General features: G+C 40.8%; 1 protein-coding gene across 1 annotated transcript in view; it reads right to left on the bottom strand.

Moving 5' to 3' along the window:
- Window positions 1-16,698, bottom strand: part of gpr158a (G protein-coupled receptor 158a) — a 670,521-nt gene that overhangs the window by 202,526 nt on the left and 451,297 nt on the right. Inside the window, exon 4 of the mRNA XM_072575980.1 lies at window positions 13,468-13,682. Coding sequence (XP_072432081.1) covers window positions 13,468-13,682 — 215 coding nt within the window. The remainder of the gene's footprint in view (window positions 1-13,467; window positions 13,683-16,698) is intronic.

Below are 16,698 nucleotides of genomic sequence, written 5' to 3'. Positions count from 1 at the left end.
GAATTTAGTAGAATGAGGGCGGATCTTATAGAAACATATAAATTATGACAGGAATAGATAAGATAGACGTAGAGAGGATGTTTCAACTGGCAGGTAAAACTAGAACAAGAGGGCATTCCCTCAAAATCAGGGGAAGCAGATTTCGGACCGAATTGAGAAGGAACTTCTTCACCCAGAGGGTTGTGAATCTATGGAATTCCCTGCCCAGTGAAGTAGTTGATGTTACTTCAGTAAATATTCTTAAGGCTAAGGTAGACTTTTTTTTGAACAATAAAGGAATTAAGGGATACGGTGAGAGCGTGGGTAAGGGCAGCTGAGGCACTTGTGACACTCCACGGGTCACAGGACCCCAGTCTGAAAAACAACCCTCTACCACCACCCTCTGTCTTCTACCTTTGAGCCAGTTCTGCATCCCAATGGCTAGTTCTCCCTGTATTCCATGAGATCTAACCTTGCTAATCAGTCTCCCATGGGAAACCTTGTTGAACACCTTATAGAAGTCCATATAGATCACATCTACTGCTCTGCCCTCATCAATCTTCTTTGTTACTTCTTCAAAAAACTCAATCATGGTTTCCCACGCACAAACCATGCTAACTATCCCTAAGCAATCCTTGCCTTTCCAAATGCATGCACATCTTGTCCCTCAGTATTCCCTCCAACAACTTGCCTACTATCGATGTCAGGATTCCCAGTCTTTAGTTTCCTGGCTTGTCCTTACCACCTTTCTTAAACAGTGGCACCATGTTAGTCAATCTCCAGTCTTCCGGCACCTCACCTGTGACTATCGATGATACAAATATCTCAGTAAGAGGTCCAGTAATCACTTCCCTAGTTTCCCATAGAGTTCAAGGTTACACCTGATCAGTTCCTGTGGATTTATCCACTTTTATGCATTTCAAGACATCCAGCACTTCCTCCTCGGTAATGTGGACATTTTTCAAGATGTTACCATCTATTTCCCTACATTCTATATCTTCCATGTCCTTCTGCATAGTATAACACAAATGAAAAATACTCAGTTAGTGTCTCCCCCATCTCCTGTGGCTCCACACATGGGGTGCCTTGCTGATCTTAAGGGCCGTATTCTCTCCCTAGTTACCTTTATGTCCTTAATGCATTTATAAAATGTCTTCCTGTAGCATTTGTATCCTGGAACATTAAGCTGCCAGTCCTGTTCATTCCTGATCCTCGTTTCTGTAATTGCTCTGATATCCCAGTCCCATGTTCCTAACCATGCCCTGAGTTTATCTGCCTTCCCTTTTAGGCCTCTTACATTGAAGTAAATGCAGTTTAATTTATCAGTCCTACCTTGCTCTCTGCTTTGTCCCTGCCTGTCCTGACTGTCTGACTCAGTCTTTTTCCCAACTGTACCAGTCTCAGATTGATCTCCTTCCTTACTGTCTCCCTGGGTCCCGCCCCCCCTACCCATCTCCCCCACCCATCTCCCCCCCCCCCCCCCCCCCCCCCCCCCCACCTTACTAGTTTAAATCCTCCCAATCAGCTCGAGCAAATCCCCCTGCCAGTATATTCGCCCCCCTTCCAATTCAGGTACAATCCATCCTTCTTATACAGGTCACTTCTATCCCAGAAGAGATGCCAATGATCCAAAAATATGAACCCTTCTCCTCGGCACCAGCAGCTCAGCCACTCATTCATCTGCTCTATCCTCCTATTCCTGCCCTCACTAGCTCATAGCATTAGGAGTAATCCAGATATCACAACCCTCAAGAACCTCCTTTTTAAATTCCTGCCTAACTTCCTGCATTCTCCCTTCAGAATCTCATCCTTTTTCCTTCCTATGTTTTTAGTTCCAATGCGTACAATGACTTCCTGCTGGTCCCATTCCTCTTTGAGAATGTTCTGCACTCTCTCCATGATATCCTTGCTCTGACTGTAAAGGGAATATGATGATTGCTTCTTCTCTTCCTCCACTTCCCTCTTTTCAGCTGGTATTATATACCTGTTGGCAAGGTCTGCAACCTCAGGGTGCCCACCTGTGTTTGGACTGTGCCTGGGAGTAATGAGGCAATTGTCAGTGGATATTCCTTATCACTCAGCAGGCACTGTTTGGACATGGTGGCTCAAATATTAATAATATACTAATCTGGTGCAGGACCAAAGCATCATTTTGAATGGGAATTCACCTGCACAATTTGCATGCACACAAACCATGGATGACGAAGGGCTTTTTCCTGAAATGTCGATTTTCCTGCTCCTTGGATGCTGCCTGACCTACTGTGCTTTTCCAGCACCACTGTAATCTAGACATTGGTTTCCAGCATCTGCAGTCCTCACTTTTGCCTAGTTAACACTCTATGATTGTGGTAATCTCTGTATTTAGATATGGCACGTTCAAAGCTACCCGTGCTCTGCGTCACCAAATACCAGACTAATGCCATTTACAAGTTCACTGAGGACACCACCATAGCCGGTCAAATCTCCGATGGCAGTGAAACAGACTACTGACGGGAGGTGGAAGACCTCAAAAATGGTGCACTGAGAACAACCCAGCTCTCAATGCCAGCAAAACCAAGGAACTCATTGACTTTCGGTGGGATGGTACTTATGCCCCCCCCCCCAACATTAACAGCACAGAGGTAGAATGAGTGGAGGGTATCAAGCTCCTGGGAGTGGTCATCCAACACAAGCCTTCTTCGACTCTTCATGTGGACACACTGGTTACAAAGGCCCAACAACGTCTCTTCTTCCTCAGGCAGCTGAGGAAATTTGGCATGACGGCGAATACCCTTGCCAATTTTTAGGTGCGCCATCGCGAGCATTCTGTCTGGATGTATTACTATCTGGTATGGCAACTGTACCATTCAAGATCACAGACGGTTACAGAGAGAGAGGTGAACCCAGCCCAGACAATCACAAAGGCCAACTTCCCATCGATAGAATCCATCTACCAGGCCTGCTGTCAAGGAAAGGCTGCCAGCATTCGCAAAGATCCACCCCACCCTGGCAATGTTTTTCTACAACCTCTACCATCGGGGAGAAGGTACAGAAGCCTGAACACACACAGCAGCCGGTTTTGTAACACTTTCTACCCTACTGTTGTTAGAATCTTCGGCTAAGCTTCCTCCAAGGTGGACTTCATGGTACATAACAATGCAGAATTGCCGAGCTGAAACTGATAGCCAAGTTCCATACCCACGAGGACAACCTCAACTGTGATCTTGGGTTCATGTCACCCTACCTGTAACCCCAACAACTGTTCTGTGTTTGTAAAATCTTCGTTATTATTCTGTTTTGACACCATTACTTGTGATTATCTCTCTACCTTAATTAGTTTGTACAGTATTTGATTACTTGTTACTTTGGTTAGACCCTCGTCATGAAACTCTGATACTTACTCATGTTATTCCAACCATTTGGTTTGTCTCTAACACCATCTCATTTTTGAATATTTGTAATTATCGCTCTCTGTTTTAATCAACCGGTTCACTGGTCATCCAATTTCTTGTTATTCAGCTGTCGTCACTTAACTCATACCATTTGTACTTAACTGTTGACACTCTTAACTACCTGGAATTATTATGCCATTATCTTTCCACCTATATACATTGAATGGCTGAGGATTCTGGGATTGTATTCATTAGAGTTTAGAAGGTTGAGGGTAGATCTAAAAGAAACTTACAAGATAATGCATGGCTTAGAAAATATGGACGCTGGGAATTGTTTCCATCAGGTGGGATATTAGGACCCATGGGCACGGCCTTAGAATTAGACGGGGTCAATTTAAAACGGAAATGAGGAGACATTTCTTCAGCCAGAGAGTGGTTGGCCTGTGGACCTCATTGCCACTGAGCGCAGTGGAGGCCAGGATGTTAAATGTCTTCAAGGCAGAGATAGATAAATTCTTAATCTATCAAGGAATTAAGGGATGGGGGAGAGTGCGGGTGAGTGGCGTTGAAATGTCCATCAGCCATGATTGAATGGCAGAGTGGACTCGATGGGCCGAATGGCCTTACTTTCACTCTTATGTCTTATGGTCTTATATTCTGTGCCTGTGTGCCTCCCTCCATTTCACCTGATGAAGAAGCAGCACTCCCAAAGCTTGTGATTTCAAATAAACCTGTTGGACTATAACCTGGTGCTGTGTGACTTCTGACTTTGTCCACTCCAGTCCAACAGCAGCATCTCCACACCATGGCTACCAAAATGTTCATGGTCATGGATACATTGACAGCCAGTGAACTGTTATCATCATTCAGTTCTGAGGTGACAGACTTTGTTCTTTACAGAGGTAGGAGAATTGTTTCCTGAAGCAAATGGATGCCCTCCTGCTGAGAACATTGCTCCTCACCCTTAATTCTTATCTGATTGTGTACTGCCTCTACTTATTCGCCCTACTGAAATGTAGAGCAAAGGGATAGCAATTACTGGGATCAAGTGTAAAGCCTTTACAGACCTTCGTTACATGCTACACTACTCCCTATAGACTTTAGCAATTTGAAATGTTACTGGAAACATCATGATTAGATTAGATTAGATTAGATTAGATTACTTACAGTGTGGAAACATGCCCTTTGGCCCAACAAGTCCACACCGACCCTCTGAAGAGCAACCCACCCACACTCATTCCCCTACATTTACCCCTTCACCTAACACTACAGGCAATTTAGCAAGGCCAATTCACCTAACCTGCACATTGTTGGACTGTGGGAGGAAACCGAAGCACCCAGAGGAAACCCACACAGACACGGGGAGAATGTGCAAACTCCACACAGACAGTTGCCTGAGGCGGGAATGAACCCGGGTCTCTGGCGCTGTGAGGCAGCAGTGCTAACCACTATGCCACCCAAATGATGTCTCTAGAAATGCAGTCTCGGCCAGTAGTGAGCCATAACTAACCTGAAAGTAGCTGATGATTTTGTTTTAAATAGTACTGGGGGAGTGTTTTCCCTACTGCAAAGTTAAAAGGTAACAATAGTTGGAATATTGATGTTGAAAATGGAACCAATAGTGAAATCAGCATTATACACAGATTAGCATCATAACATATTCTTCCAGTGAAGAACATATTCTTGCATCTTTCCAGTGCAGTCTCCGAACACCCTTGCCAACAACCTCATCACAAAGGTGCCTGGCGTTACCTGCACTGCAAGGTACACGTGCATGCAACAGACACCATTTTACACCCAAAATTATACCCATTGAGCTAAAGCTATAAACCAAGTCTCCTTGCCATTCATCTTAATATAAGTTAGATTCAGTTACATTTTTTAAAGAAGTATGTTGCCAAGAGAAATTGAATGAAGAAACTATCATGATATATGTCTAAAAATCACAGCACAGTTAACATACATTCAGGGAGATGGTGGAATAATGAGTTCTCATCCTTAGGGTTAAATTAACCTTTGGTGGAAACACAAAATTACAAAACTGAATCGGCAGCAAGTTTTACAAAACTCCCAAAGGCTTTTCCATTTAAGTCAAAAATGATCAGCTGGAGTGGAAAACAAGTCTAAAAGAAATGGGTGAAAACAGAGCAAGAACTTAATTTTGAAAATGTGCACACAGTGAAACTGTAGATTGCTACAAGCGTATAAATTTGCACCATGAGTAGTATTATCCAGGTTCTTTCAAAATATCACTTAAAGGAACAGCTCGAACAGACAGGCAGAAAGTCGATGGCACATCAAAACCTTTGCTTCAGTCATCCTTTTAGAATGCAAACAGAGTGCGATGTCTAATTCAAGCCTCCATGGTTTTGAGTAACTCAGATTAGAATTGAATAAATGCAAGTCATTTCCTTCAATGCCATTTTAATGCATCAGTTCTTAGGTTCTCATTCTCTAAAGTATGAGAATTGTTAATGGTTAATAGTTTTGAAAAGTTTAGCAGCTCCAAGTTTCTGACCGCACGTACAGATAAGTCAGTTGTGTCCCTGTCTTTATCACTATCAAGATTGAAAGAATAAAGAATATGTTTTGGAAAAAGAATATACCTTTCCTTGCTGCCAATCTGAATGTATTCACTTTAGAAGCAGTTTCTGCAGAAACAAATTTCACTTATGGTTTAAGACTTAAACATTCATTCTGCATTGACAGAAAATGAGGCATTTATTTTTATGCATGTGCAATGTGCAAGTCAAGAATGAGATTGAATACTCTCTACTTTCCTGAATGAGTGCAGTTCCTACAATACTCGAGAGCTCATACCTATATGTCACAAAGCAGTCCACTTGATTGGCAGCTCATTCACAAACCAAAACATTCACTTTCTCCACCATCTGCATACAGTAGCAACAGAGCAAACCATTCACAAGATGCACTGTAACACACCCGCAAGACTCCTTCGATAATATCTTTCAAACCTTTAACCACTAATATCCAGAACAGGAAGAGCAGCAGCTCATTAGGCTCCATGCCACGCAGTATTCTTTTTAGAACCATATTGCTGTTCCTTCATTGTCAGTGAGGCAAAATTTTGGAACCCTGTTCCTCACAGCACCGTGGGCATACATATACAGCAAGGATGGCAGTAGTTCAAGAAGGTGGCAAATCACTATCTTCTCAAGGGCAATTAAGGATGATGCATAAATGCCAGTCTTGCCAACAGTGCTGACATTGCGCAAATATATTTTAAAAAGTGCCAAAACAAAGTGATGAAAATCTGTGGCCTTTTCATGCAGTCCTGATATAAGTCTGGCCCGAAATGTCGATTTCGCTGCTCGTTGGATGCTGCCTGAACTGCTGTGCTCTTCCAGCACCACTAATCCAGTATATTCATGCTGTAGCCTTGTGCTTGATTTCCCTGGCAAAGGAGCTAACAGTCTGAACATTCCTTTACAAGCATGAAAACGTCCTGTTTGATTGGCTGCATTGTACCTCAGGACACTGAGCATACCAACCAGAATTGAGAGGAATTGGATTCCTATGGCCCAATGTTGGGAAAAGGCATGACCTCCAAATGATCTGAAGAAGGGTCACTTGATCCTAAACACTGAATCTGCTTTCTCTCTACAGATGCTGCCAGACCTGCTGAGCTTTTCCTGCAATTTCTGATTTTGTTTCTGAACTCCAGATGATCATTGATTGATAGTTTCTCCTAAAACACCATAAAGCTTTAATATGGTGGGGGAGATTGGGAAGTGTAGAGAGGGTCTAGTTGTGAGCTGGTGGAATTGAAGAGCCCTGCAACTACTCTTGAACTGATACATTCTGCCAGACTTCTCAACTTGCTGGTCAAGGTAGACAAGGTAAGACTGAACAATCAGCATTGCCTCACCATTGAACTTTAATCCCTCCCCAATCAGCAACACACCCTCCCCCTTCACCATAGTTCCCCCTCTAATAATCTCCACATTTAAGATGGTCCTTTCACCTGTATTGATGCTTTTCAACCCAATAAACATAAAAGTCAACAATTTTTAAAGTGTTCAATGTCTTTCTTAATTGATCTGTGTTTCATTATGCTAGTCAGATCTTTGATCTTTGTAACTGTACTTGACTGGTCAAGCTAGTGTGTAGAGTATAGAATTAATTGAACTGAGAAGTTCCTGGAGAAGAATTCGGCTCTGGCTGATGCCATCTGTGTGTTTACAAAATTCTGTAATTTCTGAGATTCTTTTGAAAAGCTCAAAAATAAATTATATATCTACGATTAGAGTAAACAAGCACATACATAACCAAAATGATGTTGTAGATGGCTTATAAAAAAATAACTTTACCAGCTCCAGAACCATTTATTTCAGCCCTGCTTATTCACTAAAGAACCGTACAGTCTGGTGTGGCAGCAATCTATAGGAAAGTCATACTTGCACAATGGCTTAATGAATATCTAAGCCACTCACAGAAGAGGCGATTACATTTGATATTGAAGTACATGCCCTCAAAAAGTACTTCAAGTCAAAAAAAGGTGCGATGATCAAATGATATGCATCTCATCAGAGATGCCATTGAAATGGTGAGCCCATCAAACAAGACATGACAGAACTGTGACAATTAGCTTTTACGTGTAGTCTACCAGCCAATGAACTAAATTGTGTCAAATCAATTGAAAATACTTTAAATCCATAAATTACAGAATGACTCCTTAAGCTGATGTTTTCATCTTGTTAAAAGCCATGACTTCAGTGATCCAAATTGAATTTGCCAAGCTAAATTCCTTCCACTTTTAGAATGATCACAGTTCCAATGCGTTACAAAGACATCAGGGTAATAGGTTCATTTTCTACGTAACTAAAGGCAGAAGTCTAATGGGGCTAAACATTTTGATAGGCTTGGATTTAAACTTGAAGTTCCCAAAGGAGTACAAAGATGATAGAGGTCAGCATCCAATCTTTTTACTGGATTTGGGGAGATTAAGGAATACTGTCAAGCTTCTCACATTGACACACTGATTCCACCAGTTCAATGAAACTGGTTGTTGCCATTTATAATTCGTGGTCAAGAGACACGGGAGTTGCAATGACTACATCATTGAGCGAATCGACTCATCGCCATGGATTTCAAACCTAGACATTGGACAATGGAACAAAATGGCAAAATGCCAAGTTGGTGTTTTTGGAGAGATGCATGTAGCACCCTAGGAATCAACTTTTTCTGCTTGCTGATCATTGCTAACATTGCAAATAGCCATACATGATTGCAACAAACTCTGTAACAATCACTTCAGAGTCATGAAATTCTAAGCAAGTTATTCACAAAGTAGGGTTAACCAAACACTATCACTAAAGAAAATGGGCTACTGTTTATTTCAAATCAGTTCAGAGAGCTTGAAGCAAATTATAGAATTCATAACCAAATGACAACACACAAATTAAACGATAGTGTTGAACCATACAACTGCACAATAAAGAACACTCTATAAGAGCTTATGTATTAGACAGGAAAACATTTGATAATTCATTCACCTCCTATTTTGTAAAAATCAATGCACCCACACATTCTGGCTAGAAGGACACCAACCAAACAAATGACAGGTCTTAGCTTCCGTGTGCTACTGACCATTCTGAAGACATCTGCACCAGTTAATTGAGGTTCAACCAAGTGATTTCTAATGTGTACTGAGTCTTTGTTTTCACCTGAGCTTGTTTCTTCATGCCTAAACAACAAGAACATGTCTGGCTAAGCTTTATACCCTGGTGTATCTCCACAGATTTTCATGAATTCCATAAGTAATCATATTGACCTTCCTCTAAGTGTGAGAAAATGGTGAGGGGGGATCCAATTGAGATGTACAAAGGTATGAGATGTATAGACAGGGTAAATTGTCAAAGGAATTATGGGTAGAATTCCCTGCAAAGACTAAGAAGGCAAAGATAATTGAAATACTAGCACAGCAGTTGGATTTGTAGAAGTTTGATAGATGCTAGCTATTGCAAATAGTGAGTCATTGATAGTTGAATTTAAATGCTTTGAACAGGAAAAAGAGACAAAGCAGTTAGAAATGAAATTTCAAAAGGGCAGGAAAAATAAAACATGGTACTTTGTAATTGAAAAGGATGGAAAAAGAATTGAAAATTAAATAAAAACCAGACAAAAAAGAACTGATGCAGCAAGACTTAGAATTAGTAACTTGGACGCGAATGCAGAAGGTATAATTAGTAAGTTTGGCAATAACACAAAAATTGGTGATGTTGTTGATAATGAGCAGGATGGTCTAAGGCTACATTCTGTCATTGATCAACTGGTAAACTGGACAGTGTAACAGCAGATGAAGCTAATGCTGAAAAGTGTGAGATGATGAATTTTGGGAGGTCTAATAAGGGAAGCTTTTATTCAACGAATGGCAGAGTCCCTAGGGAGTACTAAGCAACAAAGGGACCATAGTCCACAAGTCCAGAGATCCCTGCCTTCAACAATCTCAGCTCGATACACTGAATCTACTTCCCTAACCATCTCCACCTCTCCTCCTATTTGAGCAATGCATAATGATCTGTTCTAACATCTCCTAATGTGGCCCTGCATGAAATTTTATTTGAAAACACTCTTGTTAATTGCCTTAAAATTATTATTGTATTTAAAGCACCATACAACTGGAGGTCATTGATGCAATGCAATCCACATACTTGCATGTAGAATTGTAACTTTCTTATGACCAAGCACAACATTATTCATGGTTCTATCGTTCAGAATCTTTAGTGAACATAAATGACATTTGGACTCCCAAGGTTTATTTTAATTCACCTTTTTATGGCATGCTGCCAGAATATGTTTCAAACTAATAAACCACTATCTAGGGGCAGACTTAATATTAGCAAGAAAAGGTAATTGTGCTCCTGCTTAAAAAAAAACATTACTTAGAAGTGCATTGTAAATTAAACATAATGTAAAATTGTGACTGTTAAATGCATTTGAAGGCAATTTTTAACATGCCTGACCAAGCGTACCATTCTTATCACAAACGAAAGGAATGATGAAATAAAATCTGTCGGAGCAAAGTTGTTGCTTTGGGCCATGAGACAACTTTCATCATTTCCATGGAAGTACAACCTGCATTACATTGCAATCACCCTTGTCAAAGGAATTGCCCAAAATTGTCACATTGCCAATGTTGTTTCAACTACTACATATTGTCCTGACTTCTCACAGCCAGTAATGTGTCTAGCTGCAAATGATCAGTTGATCACACATTGTAAAATGAGATCTGCTCTCTGTCCACATTTGCTAGTGCTTCCAGTAAGCTGTAGGTTTGCCAAGCTGTTCCAGTACAGCTACATCACTAACATCTACCAGACAATGTGAAAAATTGCTCAGGTACATCCAGTACACAAAAAAAGTCAGATAAATCCAAACCTGGCCAATTACCCCCGCTTCAGTCTACTCTCGATCAACAGTAAAATGATGGAACAATGCTATTCAGCAGCACCTGCTCAGCAATAACCTGCTAGTGATGCCCAGTTTAGGTTCCATCAGGGACGCTTGGTTCCTGTCATCATTACAGCCTTGTTCAAACATGGTCAAAAGAGCTGAACTACAAAGCTGAGATGCAAGTGATACCAAGGCAGCATTTGACTGAATGTGGTATTACTGAGCTGGAGCAGAGTGAGAGTCAAAGGTAATCAGGAGAGAAACACCACACTGGTTGGAGTCAAAATAACCCTGTAGGAAGACTGCTGGAGGTCTATCATCTCAGCTGCGGGACATCTCTGCAGGAGTTCCTCAGGGTCGTGACCTAGGCTCAACCATCTTCAGCTGCTTCATCATGATAATCCCCCAATCATAAGGTCAGGAGTGGAGATAGTCGCTGATGATTGTATAATATTCAGCACCATTTGTGACTCCCAAAATACTGAAGCAGTGTATGTCCAAATGCATCAAGACCTGAACAATTTCCAGGCTTAGACTGACAAGCGACATTGACACCACTCAGGTACCAGGCAATGACAATCTCCAACATCAGAGAGTCCAAACATCATAGTTTGATATTTCATGGCTTACCATCTCCAAATTTCCCACCATCAATGTTCTGGTGGTTATGATTGACCAGAAACTGAATTAGATTAGCCATACAAATATTACAAGAGAAGTTCAGAGGCTAGGAATTCTGAAGTAAGTAACTCACCTCCTGACTCCCCCAAATCCGTCCACAACCTGCAGGTGGATTTCCAACAAAATTCAAAATCCAGCCTGCTAGATTGGCACCACATCCACAAACACTCACCCCCTCCATCACTGATGACCAGTAGTAGCAGTGTGCACCATTTGTAAGATACACTGCAGAAATTCACCAAGACTCCTTAGACAGCACCTTCTAAATCCATGAAAAAACTCACCACCACCTTCTCAAGAGCAATTAGAAATGTGCATTAAATATTGTTCTGGCCTGAAAATACTGTATCCCTCATTGAACAAATAAAAATTTGGAACTAGCTGCTGGCTGGCCTTGTGGGTAGATTTCATTTTTAACACACAATAAGAATTGGGAGCAGAATGAAGTCTTGGGAGCAATGATAGAGAAGTCACAGCAGCATAAACCTAGACATTCCTTGCAGAAATCCTCTTGGTACTATACAGAAAAGAATAATGACTTTATAATTAGAAATCTGGTCTCACTCAACTTGGCAGATGGGTGGTCAACACAAAGCTTGATGATTATACAGTAACTGGTGTTCAATGCATATCACAGGGCACCAATTTTCATAGGGTCATATAACACAGAAAATGTATTTTAAATGTGGTAACTGTACACGCATTTGCTACTTCCTCTGGAAGTTCATTCCACACACAAACCACTCTCTGTGTAAAAAAGTTACCCCTCATGTCCTTTTTAAATCTTTTTCCTTTGATCTTAAAAATATGTCTCCCTGTCTTGAATATCCCCACCACAGGGAAAAGACACCTGCCAATCACCTCATCTATACCTCTCATGATTTGTGCAGAAACTTGACCTGCTCCATTTTAATTCTCATAATCTCCAATGTCTGTTTTGCCATGTGAATTCAAAAGCCCCATTTTAATCAATGCTTATCTCCTTACGTACTCACTGAGTTATTCTTTCATAGAAAAGTCCAAAATTCAGCACCTCAGTGTAACACAATGCGGTCTGCATTACTATGGGCATTTATATTTTATGGGCTATATAGCATCGACCATTGCAGAGTGCATTCCACTTTCATTTTTTCAAGTGCCAAGAGAAGGAGCCACTTGAACCAAATGTAAAGAGTTCAGCTAGGCAAGTTACAGCATTCTGCATCTCCCACTCTTACAGTTGTGTGCATTTGAAAGATAGCATCGCTGACAATGCTGCACACTTCCAGTCGTGAATTGAATTACCAGCTGACAGAATGTATGCATCGTTCTTGGAATGTGGTTTGAGCCACAAAACCTCTGACTGAAAAGCAAAAATGACACCACACAAGCATGGCTGGCATTTGGATAAACTGTGAAAAGTGCTCATAACATCAGGGGACTTTGCAAACCCTGGTTTTTCTCAGTTTCCACCTTTTTCAAGGCAGTTGCATGACTAACAAGAAAAGGTACAAAAACTGTAGGAAATCTATTTCTAGAATTTGCCAAGTTACTTCTTAACTTTCTTTCCTTGATTTATTTAATGATGAAGTACTTGGTTTCAGCCTGCTCCCTTCATTCTGTCAACATGACATGAAATATAATGACTGGTCTGAACCCTTTTCCTGTTACTCTGTGGCGCAGTATTGACCCCATACTATCAAGTGCCACTGTTGTTAAAGTACCTGGTCTAACACTGGATTGGGCATGGTTTCTGAAATTATAACTTGTTTTTGTAATCTGCCTGTTCAGACATGTCATTACACACCAGTGGAGCAGGTAGAACTTGAATGCAGGCCTCTTGATCCCAGGGGTAGGTACACTATCATTGATCCACAGGAGGCTCCTAATCTGGGCCCTCTGAAGTTCAGCATAGTCATGGAAACAATATTTCTGATAGAATTGTCCCCCTGATTTTCTTACCTCACTGCAATTTGAAATACAGACTTTTGTTAATGCCTTCATTACAGCTTCAATATAATTAAAGAGACTTAATATTTACCTTACATCTGCGGAAATGGTAGACCACTAGCATTGCAATGAAATCCAACAGCATACAGAAAGCTTGGAATGCAACGATGGCAACGCGCAGATGCTTGTCCTCCTCTGCATGACAGGGACTGTCATCTTGACATGAGCTGCATCCATTCCTGCAGGGAAGGCACTCATATTCACTTCCATGGTAACCCTGGGAAATGGCATGCTGCTTAACCTTCCCTGCAAAATACCACAAGGTAATGGCTTTTAGGCTTCTATGAGCAGACAATGTATGAACCAGACAATTGTATTTTCAACACAGAGCTCAAAAGATTTCTAGATATTAAAAGACATCAAGGTCTGTGGGGATACAGTGGGAAAGTGTTGTTGAGGTTAAAGACCAGTTGTGATACCAATTGAATGATGGAGGGGACTCCTGCTCCTCTCTCATCTGTTTCTAATCCCAAGGTGTGGATTAACTCTATGCCTAATTTCAACTATAATTTGGTCCATAATTAGATGAGTTAAATGAGTTCAGAATACTTCTTGTATTGGCCTGAATGTATAGATGGATATGATGTTTCTGCTATATGCTTTAATATCTACCGAGAATCCCAATCCAATATGGGTGCGTACTTTCTATACAGAATGAGTGTGCATATGCTGTCTGCCATATTATGTCCTCCAGTGTAAAATGGGCAGGGTGTGAATCGAATTTTGATACCAGGCTGCATTGCCTGACAGAAACATCTATAGTGAGTGGAAAATGATATTGAGATGAGTACTGCTAGCCAATTGAAAGCAGGCCCAAAATATAATTTGGTTAGGGTAGCATGGCTGCCATTGACTGGTAATTTAAGATTTGCAAATTATAACATGGTATTTTTATAAAATACAGAGACTAGTAATTGTGATGTGTAATTTGAAATAAATTATACAAGGTTTTTGACAAAGAAACACCTCCACCATCTTAAGAGAACTTATATGACACCATCAGGGACATCAATGTACAAGAAAATCCAGACTTTCCTGTTGACTATAATCCTGCAACTTTATATACTACTAATTGATTCGCTAATTATGCATGAAAGAGGTTTGTAGTCAGACAACAATCCAATTCGGATAAGAAACGTACGTGTTGCCAAGAGATTGCAACACATCTGATGTTGTCAGTTGTAATTTTAAGTTGTTAAGTAGTAAAGCCTCCAGAGCCATGTCCAGATAATTGTCTCATTCATTCACATACTGATACCTTTGCAAAAAATGATGTCAAGTAAAAAAAATGTCAATTAGTTTGACACGATGAGACATGATGCCACTTCTGACTTGGATCAGCATTGTCAGTTCATAACTGTCAAACACAGCTTTCTCCCATAACCATACTGAATTTTATACATTAACTTCTTGCCCAATACTCATGACACATCCTCACAAAGAACTATTGAAAGTTAAGAAAATACTGTCAGCTGTCAGCTTTGTCAAGTTCTTTCGCACATATAAAAGGAAAGGGTCAACGATTCTGTTACACAGAAATTTGTTAATGTGTTGGCTTCGAGTGAGCTATATTAATGGACTAATTTCCAGTCCAGCTGCATCAATCAACATAACACTTGTGACATTAACTAGACATTGTCACATTAAGAGAATTTCCAATTTTTTTTTATACATGCCAACCCACAGGATATCATAGCGCGCTCAAATATGTGATGAAAATAGTGTGTTATCGTTGGTGAATTTTATGATGCATCAAGTATCAAAACTGCATTAGGCTGATGGACAGAATTGGGAAGGTATTACAGTAGTACAGGCTCTCCATCAGCTACAATTTGAGCACATCTGCAGTGACTAGCACTTTGACATTTACAGCATAGACTGACCTCAATGCTTCCTGGAATTAAAACTGTCCACAAATTTCACATGTCTGATCACATCACCATTGAACCAGTCTCCTGAGGATTAAAAGTAAAACTATAAAACTTTCCTGCAGGATTTGATGGAATTGGCTGGAAAAGACTACAAAGGTAAATTTAATCATTAAGTTATAGAAAAAATATCAAACGAGATTGGCACTGTGATTGATAAGGCCAGCCAAACATGTTGATTTTACTGCAGACATCTGAATTTTCTTTTCAGCTCCCAAATTTTTTAACCTAAATCAGTACTTTCAATGGTAGAATGAGACTATAAATACTGTGCCCAATATTTGAGGAACCATTTTCTTCAGAACAGAGGTCAAGTGGGGTTACATGCCCATTTGATCTTCTGTACCAGCAGCCCCTACCCAGTTTCCAGGCCTCATATCATTTTTTTTCCATATTTTCATGGGCAGTGGGCATTTCTGGCAAAGCCAGCATTTAGTACCATCCCTAACTGACCTTGAACTGAGTGCCTTACTGGGCCATAGCAGAGGACAATTAAGAATACACCATATTGCTGTAGGCCAGACCTGGTAAGGATTGCAGTTTTCTTCCATAAAGGAAATTAATAAACCAGATGTGATTTTTGCAATAACTGATGATGATTTTATGCTTGCTATTATTGAAGTTAATGGTAGAATTTTATCATATACAGACTAAATCCAAAAGTGGGAACAATTGGTAAAGAAATCCGCAACTAACCTCATTCAGAAAGCAGCCTGACTAATATATAATCTGGCAGGCTGAGTAACTGCTGGCATAATTTCTGCAATAATTCGGAAGCCAGTGCAGGGAGTCCTACCTGCTGCCAACATTGCCAGAACTTGGGCAGCACCACTGCAGACGAGTGGATACTTTCTGTTTGATCCTCAGAAGGAGGATCGGAGGAAAGAATGGTAGCTATTGCCTGGAATAGTTTCTGGGCTTAGGGATCACACGGAAATGACAGCAGGGACTGCAGTGATTGTAATGAGGTCAGCCAGGCGGACCTCATGGAACATTAGTTCCCTGATTGGGGCTGTTAATCTGGTCTAATCAGGGAGCCATGGCTAACAGATAAGAACAGGAGTGTCAAAGATGCTGACACTCTGACAGCTGACTCTAAACAGGCAGTACTCGAGCCAAGGACTGCTCATGTATAAATAAAGGGCAACTTGATGACAGGATACTGGACTCTATTGACTTATTTCAGTGGCAACGAGAGTGAAGCATGTTCCTGAAGAAACTCTCGCAACAGTTATGTTTGAGTTGGGGTAAGCGTTTCTGACATCATGCTTTTGTTTGGGAATCTTGACTTGTTTAATCCTGCTATTGAGTACTGGGCCCAGTATGTGGAAACA

This window comes from Chiloscyllium punctatum, chromosome 8 (assembly GCF_047496795.1).
Source record: "Chiloscyllium punctatum isolate Juve2018m chromosome 8, sChiPun1.3, whole genome shotgun sequence".
Lineage (NCBI taxonomy): Eukaryota > Metazoa > Chordata > Chondrichthyes > Orectolobiformes > Hemiscylliidae > Chiloscyllium > Chiloscyllium punctatum.
Note: the sequence above shows the minus strand (reverse complement) of the source record. Positions and strands in the feature narration are given on the sequence as shown.